The sequence below is a fragment of the Taeniopygia guttata genome, chromosome 1 (genome assembly GCF_048771995.1).
Source record: "Taeniopygia guttata chromosome 1, bTaeGut7.mat, whole genome shotgun sequence".
Taxonomy (NCBI): domain Eukaryota; kingdom Metazoa; phylum Chordata; class Aves; order Passeriformes; family Estrildidae; genus Taeniopygia; species Taeniopygia guttata.
In genome coordinates this window covers 12065836-12083116 of record NC_133024.1, presented here as the reverse complement: position 1 = coordinate 12083116, position 17281 = coordinate 12065836, and the positions used below count along the sequence as shown (strand labels likewise).

Here is a 17281-nt window from a genome sequence, read left to right as displayed (position 1 = left end):
AGTCAACATGCTACAAAATGTGTCATTCATTAGATCTGTCAGAGGCAGCATCTTGGGTAAATGGTTGTGATGGATTAGGAAGATCCTATGAAAAGCAGAAATAGTGATAATTTTGCAGAAAAATTGTATACAAATATTGAAAAATTGCTTTTTTTTTAATTATGCCAAAGATATAACAAACTCCAATGTGTCTGATAAGTCTTCTATGAAATGGAAAAAGGCAAAACAAAAGGACAGGAGTTGTAAAGCCTTTTTAACATTTCATACTTGAAATAGGATGTTGTTTGTGATTTGTATTTGGGGGCATTTTCTAACGTGGTATGTGATAAAAGTATATGCCAGATGAAATTAAATTAATTTTTATCTTTTTTTAGAATAATATAATTGTAAAACAAAATGTGTTAATGAAGATGTGTTAGATGAGAAGGATTTTGTGTCAGTTTGATATTGCTGACCATAAAATAGTTACATATGATTCATCTGCCCAATCAATACTTAGGAATTCCAAGTTCTCAGTGCACCTAGCACAGAACAGCACTCCTGCTTGTTTATGTCATGATGAGGACACAAATGGCATCCACAGAAATTATAGAACTCTTTTTTAAAAAGAATGAATAATTTTTAATTTTTAATATATTTTATTTTTTCTATAATTTTCTAAATAACAAAAGAAAGTTTAGTTTATTTTACCCAAAAGACTCTCCAGTCTCTTCAGAAACATTCCTTCACAGAACAAACTTATCCCAGGCCATAGCCTTATTAGCAGAAATGTGATGTTAGTAATTGATCCAACACATCAAAGTATGTACTTAAGTGATCCTTATTTATTAGGAAGACTAAGCTGTTTTGAATTTTTATGAAAGGTAACACACATTTAGGAGCTTTGAGGAATGGGAATGCTGCTGATGGTTAAGCACCACAGTGAAATCCCTCACGTAGTACCTTATTCTAGATCTTTCAGTTCTCTGCGATGCTTTACAAGAACTTGTGTGGAGTGACACCAGGAGCACTGAAGGGGAAGAGGTGTAAGATTTCATCTTGATCTCACCTAGGTGCCCTGTTATGCCTTGTGCTTTGCAGGTGAGAGGTCCAGATCCTTTCTTTTGGAAACCAGACTTCGTGGATTGAGTTGGGCTGACATGGTGGGGCACAGCATTTCTCCATTATACAGTGCAAATTCTACAGATTTAAATGTGGGTCATAGATATGAAATGGCCTGGGTTGGAAGGGGTCTTAAAGATCATCTATTTCTATTTTATTTGCTGTGGGCAGGGACACCTTCCACCAGACCACATAGCTCAGAGCTCCATCCAGCCAGGTGTGAACACTGCCAGAGATGGGGCATCCATAGGTTCACCTGTGCCAGGGCTTCACCACCCTCATGGTAAGCAATTTCATCCTCATATCTAATCTAAATTTACCCTCTTACAGTTTAGAAATGTTTTCTCTTATTTATCACCACATATTATCATATACATGTGAGCATGACAGTTATTTTTGAAATTTTTCTTCATTAATGCTTTCAAATTTGTCTAGTTCACAATGTCCCAGTTAGGAATTAAATACCTTTAATTATTTCAGTCGTCTTTTTCTACTGGAAAACAAATTTTTATCTTTGTACTAAACACATACTTTGTAATAGAAATACTTATGTCTAATAATATATGGCAAAGAAGGAAAAACCCAAACTAAGAAAATGAGAAATTATTGCTTGCTGTAGAGTTGCACAATCTTCAGGACTCAATAATAAAAGTACTACTGAATTTCTATGTTTCTCTTGCTCAGATAGCTTTAAAATCCATTATGACATCTAACAACGATAATAAAATTTCAGGGAAGGAAAATACATAAAGTAAATTTAGAGGTGCCTTATCTGGGAATCAGAACACATTCTTGGAGAAATGAAGACACACTATTCTGTGAACAATCTAATAGGATTATAAAAGTATTCTGAAAAAAACATGGTTATGTGAAGATATTTCAAGGTATTTTAAAGCATTTCAGCTTTTTTTTTTTTTTGTATTTCTTTTTCTATTCTGCCTGTTTTTAAACATTATTAGCTTATGAAATTTATCATGTTTTATATGTAACTGAAAATATGGTAGACAAATTCTTTATTGTGAAAATATATGGGTGTTCAGGTAAGCAAAGCTCAGCAGAATTATTTACGTATGTTTAAATATAATTCTTCAAATATGACTTCTATTCCTATCTCTTGGTGCTCATGGAAAAAAGGCAATATCAGCATTCTGGTTCAGTCTAGTTCTTATTGGGCTAGTCTATGCTAAAAATCATTATTCTCAGCTAGTACAGTCCTAGCAGTGAAGAGAATCTTTAAGCTGGAAACAATGAAGTATATTAAAAAGTGGAAATATATTAAATAGGTTAAATTATATGGGAAAATTTATGTAGGATCCTAGTTTAATTTTAAAGAACATCATCTTTGTAACCATTTGCAGTGTATCCCATTTTTAAAAAAATAAAATTACTTTCTTTCATTTCCTTTTTTTGAACTTTGTTATGATCAGAGCTATGTCACCATTCTAAAACATTGAGTGTTGTACTTGACTGATTATTTTGTTGTGCTTGTATCGACTGCATTTGTTTTTACTTTTTTTTAATCTTGAAAAAATTAATGCTGTCCTTCCCTCAGTCAGGTAATCTGCTCCTACCAGCCACTCTATATGTGTTTTTTTCTGGAACACTTTGTATGAATGTCAAAGTACCTGCTAGGGGAAAGGATGTTTCCTTTATGTTTCTTTTTCTTTTTTTTTTTTTTTTTTTTTTTTTTTTAATTAGAAAAAGAATACATGATCAGTTAGGAAAATAAATTTGGAAAAAAAAAAAAATAAAGGAAGACCTAGAAGAGAGTCCTTCGGAGACATTCATTATACTGCCATACTCATGACCCATTCTTTAGTTTCTTTTTTTTTTTTTTTTTTTTTTTTTGTAGTCAGAGACATAAATTACAAATAGATACAGTTTTCCCCATCTCATTCTTGCTGTATGCCTCTGCAGTTCACCAGAAATTTTATAAGAAGCAACTACATAAGATTGAGGATTTTTTTACTGAATATTTTTTAAGCATTATCATTTCTATGATCTAGTTCCAGAATTGTTTTCTGCAAAGTGAGTGCATGAGTGGTGTAGTTACTCTTTTTATTTTTCTCTTTTCATGTAGCTACAGTGAGTTGTGAGCTCCAATCCCTGCCATTCCCAAATCAGGAGAACCCTATTGTATTGAAGTCCAACAAAGGACAGTCCACCAGAAAGATTCTGTGTCTTGAGATTTTTGCCTAAATTAAGGGTATTTCCTGTGATGTGGAAGGAGGAGCCTACCTGATGTCAGCACAAAATATATTGACTTTGAGCAGTAAAGTTTTATTTATCCAGACTGAATAAGGCATCACAAGTGGCAGGTAGGTTATAGCCTTCACTAGAATGTGGAGAAAATTGTTGGGATTTTACTCTTTTCATCTTTATATATATATATATATATACACACACCCCTGCAGTTCAAAAATATACCTGAGGGATTATTTTTCAGTTCATAAAATAAGACCAGAGAACTGAAAATTACATGAAGCTCTCCCTAAGCTTTCTCTCACTTACTTCACCCAAGAAAAATAAGAATCTCTAAAAGATAAAGGGACATTTACCTCAAAAAGAAAACAGCAGCAGTTAGATCTGTGTGGCCTGTGTCCCCACACTGTGGGGATGGAAGTTAAAGATTGGGTTTGATATCCAAAGATACATTCCTTCTTTTCCATCCCTACCCCAAGTTACATCCTGTGTTCTCTTAGTTTAGAAAACGGTGGCTGAATAACTTCCTTCTGACTCAGTTTCCTATCTGTAAAATGGAAAGGGTGCTAAATTATGGTAAAAGCAATTGAAACATGACTTACAAGAAGAAACAATGGTAATATTATCAATCTAGTTTTTCCTAGAGTAGCCTATTTCAGGAATGTTCAAGAACTTTGACATTTGTCAGATGTGTTAGAAAAGTGAAAGAGTTTTTTTTTCCGGGCAGGCTGAAAACACCTGGATCATTTAAGGACAAAATCTTCATATTTTCAAATGATGTATTTTAGTGTTCATTTATAATTAATATTGGACAAACGTAAAGAAACATGCATTTCCTTGATCTTTAAATGGATTGCTGTGGTCCTGGGTGCTGCAGTAAAATCACAGCCATTCTTCTGATTTTGGATGATCTGTAATAAGTCCCAGGATGAGAAGAACTTTACATAATGGTTTGGAAAAGTTTCTATTATCTGGGTAACTTCTAGACTTTTTCTGCCTTCATTTCTGATTCATGTCTTGTAGAGAGCAATTTTTGCAACCTGAAGTAATCAGGAGCTTCGTAATTGACTTTGGGATTTGACCCAGCTAAATTTTTTGTTTTGCTTTCTGCTATTTTAATAAAATGATAAATAACTTCATGTTCTGCTCTGCTAAAGAATCCTTAAAAGAACAGTTCTTACCTTTCTTGTTATCAATACAAAATTTTTATGTTATGGTTTATAAATAAACAGTTTATATTCGGCCTACTTTTTGGAGAATCTTTATCAAAGAGACTGCAATGAGATTATTCTTTTCTCTGTGGCACACAAAAGCAGTGGCAATAGCTGCACTACTTTTAAATAAATGTGTTGTAGTGGGTCTGTCTTTCCTGGCCTTCAGCTTCCCACCCTGTAATTCTCACTCTCCTCTTCTTGACAGCACAGGAGAAGAAAATAAGATGGACAAGCTTGAGGTTGAGATGAGGGCAGTTTAATGAATAAAGCAAAGGTCACACGCAGAAGCAAAGCAAGATGAGATTTATTCTCTTATTCCCATGAGCAGGCAATATCCAGCCACTGAGAGTCAGGGCTTCAGTATGAAAAGTTGCTGTGGAAGATAATTGATTTATTAATGAAATCCTTCCTCCTCCCCACTGCTTTCCTGTGTTTTATGCTGCTGAGCATGATGTTGAATGGTGTGCACTCTCCCAGGCCAGCTGAAGCCAGCTGTCCCAGCTGTGTCCTTCCCAAAATTTTGCTCATCCTTTCAGCCTTCTGGCCTGAGAGAATGACCTGATGATGTGCAAGCACTGCTCAGCAGCAGCAGAAACTTCGGCACTTTATCAACATCATTTTAGCTGCAAATGCAGCACAGGACACGATATGGGCTGCCATGAGGAAAGTTAACTCCATCCCAGCCAGACCCAGCACAGCCATCATCCAAAACATTTCTAGTCCCTTTGCCAAGTACAGCAATGCAATAAAGATGTTTTATTGTTTGCTTTTATTGTTCGTGTCTTTAAAAGGCCATTAAAAATAACAGCCCAAATGTTTCTGTGGTTTGTGGGATCTATATGTGTCAGTATTAAAGTGAGTCATGCCATCACAGTCATGATAGGTTATTGGCATTTTACTTTAAAAGAAAAAGTATGGCTTGCTTGAACTATTTTTTTTTCTTTCTGCTTTAGTAGCACCTCCATCCTAGGAGCTATTATGAATGTTTATATAATAAAATGTTCACAAAGCAGAATTCCAGCCTTTATTAAGTACTATATTTCATTGCAAAATTGGTTTTGCTGTGAATTCTAGGAAAATATGTTCAAAGTATTACACTGTGTAAACACGTTCTTGGTAATTGCATAATGCATTGATCTTGGTGAGTCAAATATCAAACCATTTCCTGAAGATATTCACTTGAACCACATGTATCTGAAACCACACAAGCAGTTCCAATATTTAATAATGTCTGTGGGTTTGTTTCATAGCTGAAATTAAAGATAATTGTTTCCATGAGCTGTCAGCAGTGTATTGGTATGTGGTTTCCTCTTCTCCTGGAGTGGAAATGTGGCTGGTACCTCCTTTAAACCTTCTAATACTACCAGCATAAGTTAAGTGATGTTATTGCCTGGTTTAGCAGCTGTCCAGCTTCTCACCATTCATTTTTTACTTAAAAAGCTCACTAAAGTTTTCTGCATCCATACCCCCAAAACTGAAATGCTGACAAGGATGGTACAGCCTTGTTACCAGCCCTAGCTGAAACCAGAACAAGGCCTCTGGAGTGATTCTCCTTCAGTTTTGTCTGGACTTGTCTTGATCTACTTAAATATTTCTTTATTTTTCTGTAAATGATAGTAATAACTGAAGATTTTTCTGCATAGAAAAGAAGAGCATCTATAATCTTCACATAATGAAGTAATACATAATATGGGCATGGTATAGCAACAGAGGCTTGAAATTTGGGACCTGATGCAGTGTAGAGGAATATAGGCTTAACATGGTAAGAAAAGTGACATGTGGTGACCCTGGAGACCTCAGGAAACAGCTCACTTGTGACTATTTGCTGATAAGTAAAGCAAAAAAAAAAAAGGCATGTGAGTTGGACAGTACAGATTCTTAGAGTAAGTATCAATTATATGTAAAACATTCCATATGTAGTACATTTAACTGTAAAGTGGAATTGCAGAGCAAGGAAGAAAAACAGAATGTAAAAAGGTATAAGATAAAAAGACATAAAAATACCCCTCACTGGACCCCAGAGTGAGAAAGGTGAAGTTATCCTCCTGTCACCAAAGAGGAGAAAGAAACCCCTGCCTTCAACAAATCTTTTCCTCTGAAGGACTTGCTGTCAGACTCCTCCTGCCCCCAAAGTTTAGCCAATAACTTCAGGACCAAGAAAAATAGTTGGAGGGTGTGTCATGACAGTAGGGAATGACTAAGTACTCGGAGTTGTCTGTATAGCAGTTTTATCTCTATTATTATTGAGACCCTTTCTCTAATAGTAATCTGTTGTTAGGGAGGAGGTTTAGGGGTTTTTTTGTTTGTTTGTTTGTTTTTTTTTCCTTCCCCCCCCCTCATTTGTCTATAATTACTAGATTTCGAATTATTTGATTAGATGACTAGAATATCAATTTCACAAGCAATAATTCTTGACTTTGCTCATTAGGAGTGTTTTCTTTTGCCCAAACAATTTTCTGAGCCTATCAATACCTCCCCAACTTCTATATTATCGAGTTCATCATTATAGAAGATATTCAATACTTGTTGTACCAAGTAAAAAATATCTCAAATTACTATTTATGTGTAATTAAATAGCCAAGAAGAAAGTGAAATAATATTTCTCTGTCTTTTCAATAACCAGCAACATTAACTTCTAAGCAAAATTTTAACTATATGAATTCCAGATTGTATTGGTTGCTTGCAAGTCTCTCACCATGTGAATAACAAAAAAAAAAAAAAAAAAAAAAAAAAAAAAAGAATAAAAAACCCACCCCCAATATTCACAGCTAAAAACTTGTGTTCACAGGTTTTCCTGGGAACTTATTATACCAGAGCTACATCTTGAGGGATGCAGGGACACAGCCAGCAGTGGCATTTAATGAATTAGTGGCTACAGGAAGTAGAATATAACTGCATTACACTGGGCTAACCAAGCTGAACATATCCTTTTCATTAATTTATTGCAAGCTGAGGATATCCATGGTAGACAATAATAAATTGAACTTCAGACTTAGCTTCCTTTTACTGTAGGGGGTGAGATACCTCTCAAACTTTGAAGCACAGTTTAGGAGGGATTACAGCAAAGGAAGAGAAATAATTGAACTGACTAAAAACATCACTATTTAAGCCTGTGTAGACAAACAGTTGTCATTCTGTGGCACTAAAACTTTAGTGAGTAGCCTAATTAGAAAGGCAACTCTGCCCTTCAATGAAACCCACTGGTTTCTCAGGCCTTATTTTGTTGAGTACTGGCATAACATAGATCAATCTTCATGGCTGCAGAAAATGAAATCCTGAATCTTGTTCTCCTATATGTCCAGACTGAAACTGGCCCTCAAGTATTTTTTTGTTGTTAGGTTTTGCAATGAAAAATGTGCATGATACCAATGTCACCATTTTTTGATTTTGTATTGATATGGTTTTGATATGTTATTGGTACTGACATATGTAATATTTTAACATTACACCATTTTTTATATTTATTTGTATTTTATAAATCTATTGACTGACACAATATTGATGAGCATTACTAAAAGCACTTAACTTACTGTTAGCTCTGTTTGGTTTCATCACTAAGTGTAATAATGCATGTATACAATATAGTTTATACAATTTTTCTAGTTTTGTTTCTTTATTTCTCTGAATTGATTAATGAATTGGGTTGTTACCTGTTTAATACCTGGAATGGAAGCTGTATTACTAAAATCTAGTGCAGTGTTTGCTCTCTATCAAGTTCAGCACCCTTGTGGTAGCATTAGGTTGTTTTGTAGCTAAGAAAGGTAGCTAGAAAATCAGGGGCAAAGAAGATTCAAGTAAATTAAGGCCTGTGCAGATATAAAGATGATTTAGGACAGCATGAATTTGATTTGTATAGATATGCCAATGGGGAAATAGATTCAGGCTGTGGGAATATTTTAGATTGAAGGTTATTTCATAGAGAAAATATTTTTTCAAACAATATATTTTAATCCTAATTTGACTTTTTCCCTCCACCTCCAAAATTCTTAAAGCTCCTACCAAAAACCCCTGTTTTTTCTTTCCTTAACAAATGCTACAAAAGAAACACCTTGGAGTTCCAATTAGGGCAATTACATCACTTTTGGGATGTAATTCCAGAGCTGCTGAGCAGCTCCCGTGGCCCTGGAGAGGAGGGGAGGTACCCAGGGTGTGTGTGATGGTTTGGCAGGGGCTGGCACTGTGCTCCTGGTACCCGGAGTGTGTGTGATGGTTTGGCAGGGGCTGGCACTGTGCTCCTGGTACCCAGAGTATGTGTGTGATGGTTTGGCAGGGGCTGGCACTGTGCTCCTGGTACCCAGGGTGTGTGTGATGGTTTGGCAAAGGCTGGCACTGTTCTCCTGGTACCCAGTGTGTGTGTGATGGTTTGGCAAAGGCTGGCACTGTTCTCCTGGTACCCAGGGTGTGTGTGATGGTTTGGCAGGGGCTGGCTCTGTGCTCCTGGTACCCAGGGTGTGTGTGATGGTTTGGCAGGGGCTGGCAGTGTGCTCCTGGTACCCAGGGTGTGTGTGATGGTTTGGCAGGGGCTGGCACTGTTCTCCTGGCTGCCTGAGGAGCCCTGCTCCATGCATGCAGCTGCTGCACAAAGCTGCTGGCCCTCTGCTGTGCAGCTGGCAGGCTCTGGGGAGGCCCTGCAGAACCCACAGCACCATATCCCAGGCAATTATCATGTGGCCTGCTGCTACAGGCCCTTCTGATGTGCCACATGGTAATTTGTGTTAACAAATGTCAGAATTGTGGATGCTCTGCTGCTGAGTGTTTTAGACCACACGTAGAGAACACCAACAAATGGCATGTATTTGTCTCTCTTGTCAACAAACAGTGCTAGATTCTAACCTATACTTAGTGCTTTTTTTATTTTTTTATTTTTGTCCCGCGGAGGTGTGAACCAGTATTTAATCAGAAACACAGCTAACAGAGAGCATCAGATTCTAGTCTATGTAGCTTCCCATAACAAGTGAGACTTAATTAATTAGCTAAGAATCTAATTTGATAATTTCTTGGATAAAGTAAGTGTCCTTTGCCCCTCTGACAAGGGCAGACTAGGTGAAATTCAAACAATGTCTTGTAATGACAAACCTAATAATTAGTAAATAACAGAAATAATCAATATTGTTCAGACACCTTGTCTAAAGGATAATGGCAAATCAGTACCTGTCTTTCTAACACTTCTCTGGTGTACCACTGAAGGGTTTTTCAGCCTTGCTCTGTATAAAGACATCCTTTTGTATAGATGAATATGTTAGCTATTGAGTATGTAAAGCTGTTTTCTCATTCAGCTTTTAGTCAAAATATAATTCATTCTTCTCTGAAAAAGCTTTTCCTCTGCAATCTTCAAGTGTTCATGGACTAGGTCTCATTGTATATGAAAAGCAATTTTTAAAAAAAGAGCCCGTGTGAAGGAGGCTTTGGTTCACAACGCAGAATCTGTGATCATCACTGTTTTAATTTGCAGACTTGGAAAAAAGAAAAAGATAAATCATGAACTTACTGAAGAGATGTGATGATATGAGTGCCCATAAGGCCAAGTAATGGAAGAGATAATGAATTACATATTTAGTTAAGAATTCTAAGTTATGAAGAGCTTACTGGTTAGCAACTTTGAGAAATGTAATCTCAGTGTACAAGTTCTGTAGCCAATTCTAAAAGAAGAAATTACTTCTTTATTCATGTTTATAGTCTAGATGATATTTTCCACTCTTAAACACTTAGTATATATTCTTGCTTCTTCTTCCAATTTTCTCTACATGGTCTGCCATCATTGGTGAATTGCAAGAGTAACATGTAATTCTAGAATGAATGAGAATTGGAAAGTATTATTTCAGTTTTACAGAAGGATAGTAGACAGAGGGTGATTGACTTCCCAGAAATTCCCACCACAGAGCAGAGCAGCAAACTGAGCTGAAATGGTAAGAGCTTTCAGTGCTCACTTTATGAAACATGCTGCAAGTGTCCAGCACCAAGTGCACCTGAAAAGCCTGAACATTCATGATGATTGATTGCATCAAACTCTGCCTGCTGTGGTCACAGTGGACTTCTCTGATTTATATCACTTTAGGATCTACTCAGAGTTCTAGGAAGAATTTAGTATAAACATCAGCTTATAAACTTCATAATCTTTCTGGAGAAAAATGTTGTAAAAGTATTTTCCATGCCTGTTTATCTGTTTCTGAGTAGTAGAGGGAGGTAATTTTTTTTTTTTACCTCATGTTTGCAGGAAAATGAAATTGAAAATCAGTGGAAAGGAAAATTCTGTGACTTCTGAATTTGTTTCATTGTGATTCCTTGAAAAGATAGTGCTAGTTGAATCAAAATATTTCTTTTCAATAGATCTGAAATTATTATTAATCTATATTTTAGTTTCTGTAAAGGATATGCTCTTGAAATAAAACCATATTAAAGCAGAAATCTTAATGATTCATAATTTTTTTTCTGAATTAAGTTTGTCAGAATCAGTACATTCTTGCAGAATATTCTTACTTTGGTGGAAATATGTTTTCTGACAAGAAAATATTCCATTGTAAAGATTTTGACCAGCTCAAATTGGTTCTTAGTGTACCTACTGTGAGGCCAAAACACCAAGGAGTTCTTTCTGACTTCCCTTCATTATTTGACATAACCAATATATGAGAGAAGTTATTAAATGCTAAGGCAAAGCTAAAGCTTGTGCTGTAGAGACATTGCCCAATTAATATAATTATTGTGTTTTCAGTGCTACTAGTTTTGATAGCTCCTGAGACTGCAAATCAGCCCCTGCTCTTGCTGTCATGTATATCACCAGCAGATGTAGCATTAGTGCCATAGGCACAGGCCAGATAATCCTGAATTTGGAAAGCAGAGAATGTCATGTAATTATTTTGCAGCCTAACATAATGTGGTCTCTTTGCAAAGATGAAAATACGGCACACATCTTTCCTGTTGATGTTTTACAATAAAGTTGACAGCCAGATAGCAGCAGGGTGAGGGAGGCAGAGTGCTGTGCAGGATGTGCCTGTGCTGCAGTGACAACCCACAATACAACCTATAGATACAGCACAAAGGAGCTCTAATAGCTCTTCAAAATAGACAAGTTAAGTCAATAGCATTAATGCATACTTGAAAAATGAACAATACCATTATCCATCCTGTCAATCTTTCAGCAGTATAGAGAAAGCAAAGGATTGCTTGAGGACACGGAGTGGGAAAGCCTTCTTCCTCTTTGAGGAATTCCAAGGTTGCCTCGGTGGACCTGTGTTCAAAAACATTGGAGCATGACTCCAAATAACAAACTATATATTTTCAGGTTGAGGTTATTGTCTCTTTGTGCCTTGCCACATCCTCCTTAGTCTTTAACAGCACATTTTTATCCTTTTTTTTTCCCTATATGACATCATATATCATTACCTTCCTGTTTCTCAGCCTTCTCCCCCGTTCCCCTTATGTTCCCCTTGTTTCCAGTTTTCTCCCTTTACAAGGCCACTCTCCTCACCTCACTTCTCACCTGGTGCATTGTGTACCTCACATGTAAAAGGTCTTTTTCTCTGACATTAATACATCAACTAAAATAGCTGAAGTGACTGACTATCCTAAATTGCTCTATTCCTTGTGTATTACTGATTCATACATAGCTAATTCAAGGATTCTTTACAGGCTGCTTTAAGTCAAGACTGTATTTAAACGGGTGCAGCACTTTTGTGGCTTGACACCTTGACTCATGTTTCTTCCACACTGGATCCTCTCTTGGCATCAAGGATAAATCTAATTGCCTACTTTTCAGGGATTAGTTTTGGTCTTTTATACTGTCAGTCACAGATTCCTGAGATGAATAAAATTGGGAAGCAGAATAGTTATCAAATATGTGATGGGGATTGCAGCTGAATGACACCAGAACTCTGTATCTGACCTCTTTTCCTCATTTAAATTAAAAGAAATTTAAAATCTGTTGACAATGGTAACAACTATCAATAATCCTATTGATGTTCTTAGGGATATTTTACAGTTGTGAATGGGAGGAAATGCTAAGGGATGGCAAGAAAATTAGTTCAGGAAAAAAATTTTCCCAGACATCATCTGAGCTCTCAAAACGAATGTCACTAATGAAAAAACAAGACCATTTTTTCTGTGTTGTATGTATGTCTCAGATTTAACTTTTCTTCTTTTAAATTCTGGATTTTCCATCTCACTATCAGTACTACAAGAAGACTGGTGATTAGAGGATAAGTAGGCTTGTACCAGAGCCCAGAACAGAGGCTTTTTTGGAAACTTTATAATGTGAAAAATAAGACAGTGCCAGGCCAATAAAAATTATGAAAGAGAACCTAAAAATCAATACTATAAAAAAACAGTTCTCCATCTTAATGAGATAAAGTTGATGCGTGCATATTGGCAAAAGTAACTTGCTGTTTTACTGCTACCAAATTTTATTTGAGGTTTATGGTTCAGAAAAGAAAAGGTTTAAAAACTTTTATTTTTGAAACTCCAAGTTTCTCCAAAAGAAATTAATTTCTTCTAACCTGTATGAGTCACAGCAAGCTAAGTTAAATTGATAGTATAAATTGATAGTACAGTTCAGATGTTATTAAGAACCTTTAAGGTGGGCTCCTTTGGTTAATGTTATCATCTGGATTCCACAATGACTAAAAATATAGTAACACATTCTTCCTCATTCATTATCTTACAGATAATAACCACATATTTAATTATGTTTGATTACATTATAAGCAATATGCTCAAACTTACCATGTATGCAAAAAAAAAAAAAGTATAGAAAATCTTTTGAATGCAATTAAGATGTACAACAACAACAACACAACAAATTTATTTGTAAATTCTAACATTTTCTGTCCAACAAAAGAAAGGAAAACCAATCTTCTGCCACAGGAATTAAAAAGGGGGGCAGGGGGAACTAGGCTTAATAACTGATAAAAAGAAATACAGAAACAGATGTCCTTCTTTACTGCTTATAATACAATTATAATAATGTTGGAATAAATCAGCCAAGACTCCATTTTCTTCATGCAGAAATCAAATTCTTTATTCACAAAGCTCCTATTTGTAGGAAATATCAGAATTCACTGTATTAAACCAGAAATAATTGGTCAGCAATACAGTGAAACTCAGTTCACTGGTCAATAGGGGCTATTGTCTATGTCTGTCAAATTTTCTCTCTCTAGATATGTTTACATTTCTCCTTTGTGGGTTCTCATGGAACAAATCTTATTGTTTACACAGGTGCATTTGGTTTTCACCCTCAGAATAGATTGTTGTGTTAAAGGAGCTTCTCATCCGCAAAACAGCTTCACATGGGAACTTGCAAATTGCTTGTTAGCTGCACTTAAATGACAGGCCAACTTTGGCAATTTTAGGCAAGCAAGGCCTGATTTCATAAAGCCTTTCTTTTATAATTCTTCTACCTATCTATGCCATAATAATTTATTTTTTATTTTGGGCAACACAGAAAGATACTGTGCTCTCTGGAACAATCATCTGTTGGCTCCGGGTAAACAGCAGACCCGATTCACAAGTACTGTTTTGACTTCCTCTCCCAGTGTTTTTCTCAAATGTGTCTGGATATTTGTAGTACTTTGTATCTGATTTTCTCTACTTGTTATGCACATTATTAAGAGATCTCCCACAGCAGAGGAGGCAGAGAGTCCTGAGATCTACACCTGCTGCCCGTAGCATCTTGAGAAACTATTCCCCTGGTAATTCCACATTCAAGACATCTGTCTCACTTTGTCTGCAATTTTCAAAGAGGCACTATCACAGTGCAGTGTCAAGAGGAAAATAAAAACAAAATGTGAGATTTGAAACAACAGAAAAAAAAACACAAACAGCTGGAAAAATGCTGGGAAATAGTTGAAACTCCTTCATTTGTGTTAATATTTAAAAGGGTGTTCAGTTATTGTCTAGACTCTTCTGTTCTTTTAGGTCCACAAGCAACAGTAAGAGTGTTTTTGTTGCCTGATCTGTGTTTTGTCACTCTCCATCCTGTAATATAAACTACAGATTGATAGAGTCTATAAACATCTATAAAGATTTTCCTGAAGAGATTCTCTTAAGTGGGGTACTGTTTTATTAGCTGGTAGTTAACACAGTTGAAATTTTCTGTGGGGCAGATGAAAAAGACAGAATCACTACAATGTTTGAATGGCATTATTCCAACAATCCAAGACCTTTCTGGTAGTGCTTGTAAAAAACTGATTTGAGAAGGCCAGTGGCTCTAGTGATATTTTAATTAGAAAGCAATGCTGTAACAGGCCTTTCATAGAAAAGACATACCAAGCTCTGGCATCCAACATTTTTGTATGCAATATAAATATTTTGTGTCATTATAGTATCTGTTCAAGGATTGAAATACAAGTTATTTCCATAGCAAGAGCATTTTAACAACACAGAGTACCTATTTACCACCTCAATAAATTCAGATGACAAAGGAAAGAGAAGTTCATGCATCATAATCCAAATCCTTAAAACAGCTTTGACAGCAACCTGTGTAGTGGTGAAAGTCTGATACACCACTTCTTCTGAAGAGTTAAATCAGAATTTCAAAATGGAAATGTTCTGTGGTTTAAAAATGTTTTCAGCTAACAAATACATAGTTGAGTAACCCATAGCCTGCAGTAAGTTTGAAAAGTTGTTTATAGTTATAGGAAAATGTAGTATATAAAAAACCCTACTAATTTAAATTATTTCATGTACTTTCTTGGTTGGATTAATTTTACCTAAGAGATATCTAGAGTTTTATATAAACAATGCATAATTAGATAACTTCTTGTGAACTTTAGGGCAGAGAGTTCTTACTGGTAGAATACAATTATTAGATACTTGTTCTTTCTTAAGAGGATTGAGTGGAAAGTCTAATCTCTAGACAGGAAAGCTCACCAGCATTTAAAAATATACAGTATTATATCTTGCTTTTCTCTGGATTCCAAAGAGGACCTCCCAGTTTTCATCCAACTCCATCCCTCTGATATGTTCACTGATATGCTCAGTGGCTGGAAATGTATAAGGAACTGTGCTGCAAACCACAGGTTTTAGTTTCAAAACTTTAGATGTGCTGTGAGTTGTGATGGCACTGAACCCTGAACGATCTTGTTTGTCATTGGCACAACATGCTTAGGGTGCAAATGGTTCCTAGCATTAATTTTTTTGGGACAATTTCAATGAATGATTGATGGCCAGCTCAGTGTTAGCTAGAACACATTATGTATGCCACATTCAGCACTCCCCTACATGGATGTCTGGGTTTTTTACTCCAAGGTCACAGGGATAACCAGACTGCTTCAGCTCACGGGCAAAGTTAAGCTAACAAACCATAACAGCATTACACTCAGTGTCTGAAGCCAGCCTGGGAAGGACAAGAAATATCTCTAAAAACTACATAATTTCTGTAACAGGCCAATATTATCATCCAAGGAGTCCAAACAATTAAAAGGTGGTAGAGTTAGATGCATTGAGAGCAGAAAAATCTTCTGCATTTCTAAAAAATATGAGCATAAGTATATGAGCATTTGGGTTTGAATCTTTTGAAACAAATCTCCTCTCTACTGCCAGTTCATGTCATTGAACAGTCTCCCAGAGTATGAAAGCATGAACTGGGTCTTTTTCAGCTGAAATCATTGGAGCAGATGCACTCCAGGAATATACCTAGCGTGCTGTAGCTGCCAATAGCAAGTAGTTCATAAAACCAAGAATGGAACTGAAGTAAAAGCTTTTGAAGCACAAGAAATTTCGATATCTCATTGTGAGCACAGTTGTTTTGCTCCTCAAAACTGTTTTATTTGTGCAGCACTACTCACTCATATAAACATAGCCATTGGCTGTTTCCACATGCAGTTTATTTCTGTGTATTTTCCCTACCTCTATGTTTAATAGATGCCAGAGTGAGCTGCTACAGGCAATTGAAAATCTGACAGGACTGCCTGTGTGGACACTGCTGTAAACTTTCCCAAGGACTTTCAGGGCTTTTTAGTAGTGGGACTGGTAGAGGGTCTTGTGAGTCTTGCAAGAAATCCTCAGGGATTCGGTGGTGTGGCTGTGACAGGAACAGAAACCACCCATGGCTTTGTCTGCACCTTTTGTTTTCAATTTCAGTTCTAGTTGCCAGAATTCCCTGAACAGCTCTCTGTGTTGTGAAAAACTCACAGAATCCTTAAGAAAATCTTCCAACACACAAATTTGACTGTGGGCTAGCTCTGAGAAAACTCCTCATCTTTAAATTAATTCACAACACCCATGTGCTAAGAACTTGTTCTCACTGTGCCTGCTCTTAAGTGCAATTAGGGAATCAGATAGTAGAGATATAACAGTTGTCACAGCAGTTTCCAGGCTTCTTCTTCAGGGAATTTCTTCCATATGTTTCTCCTGCAGGGATTGTCTTTCTTGGGGAACTTCTGGCAGCCTGCTGCTGCAGGTGAGGGGTGGCTTCTGGAGGCTTTTGCTTCTACCAGCTCTAACAATCAGCTTTTGTCAGCAGTTCCATGAAGAGCCCACACTTTTTCTTTCCAGCTGGTTGCTGTTTTTTTTGGGTTTTGGTTTGTTTTTTTTTTTTTTTTTTAATTTGCAAGGGGTTCTAGAAACTCTGCTGAAAGCTCTTTGAGCCTGCTCATCTATGGTGCAGGTTTGGTACAAGTCAGCAGCTGTCTGGGCACAGGGAGCTCTGCAGGGAGTGTGTAGGTGGTGCCTGGTCCCTCTCCCTGGGGAGTGCTGATGATGTCCTTCCCTCTGGGAGGAGAGCTGTCCTTGAGGCACTGAGTCACCCAGTAAAGGAGCTCTGAGAGGAGATA

General features: G+C 36.6%; 1 protein-coding gene across 1 annotated transcript in view; it reads left to right on the top strand.

Moving 5' to 3' along the window:
• Window positions 1–17281, top strand: part of LOC115493363 (uncharacterized) — a 234956-nt gene that overhangs the window by 22376 nt on the left and 195299 nt on the right. Inside the window, exon 5 of the mRNA XM_072930026.1 lies at window positions 1273–1384. Within this exon, the coding sequence (XP_072786127.1) occupies window positions 1273–1384 (112 nt within the window). The remainder of the gene's footprint in view (window positions 1–1272; window positions 1385–17281) is intronic.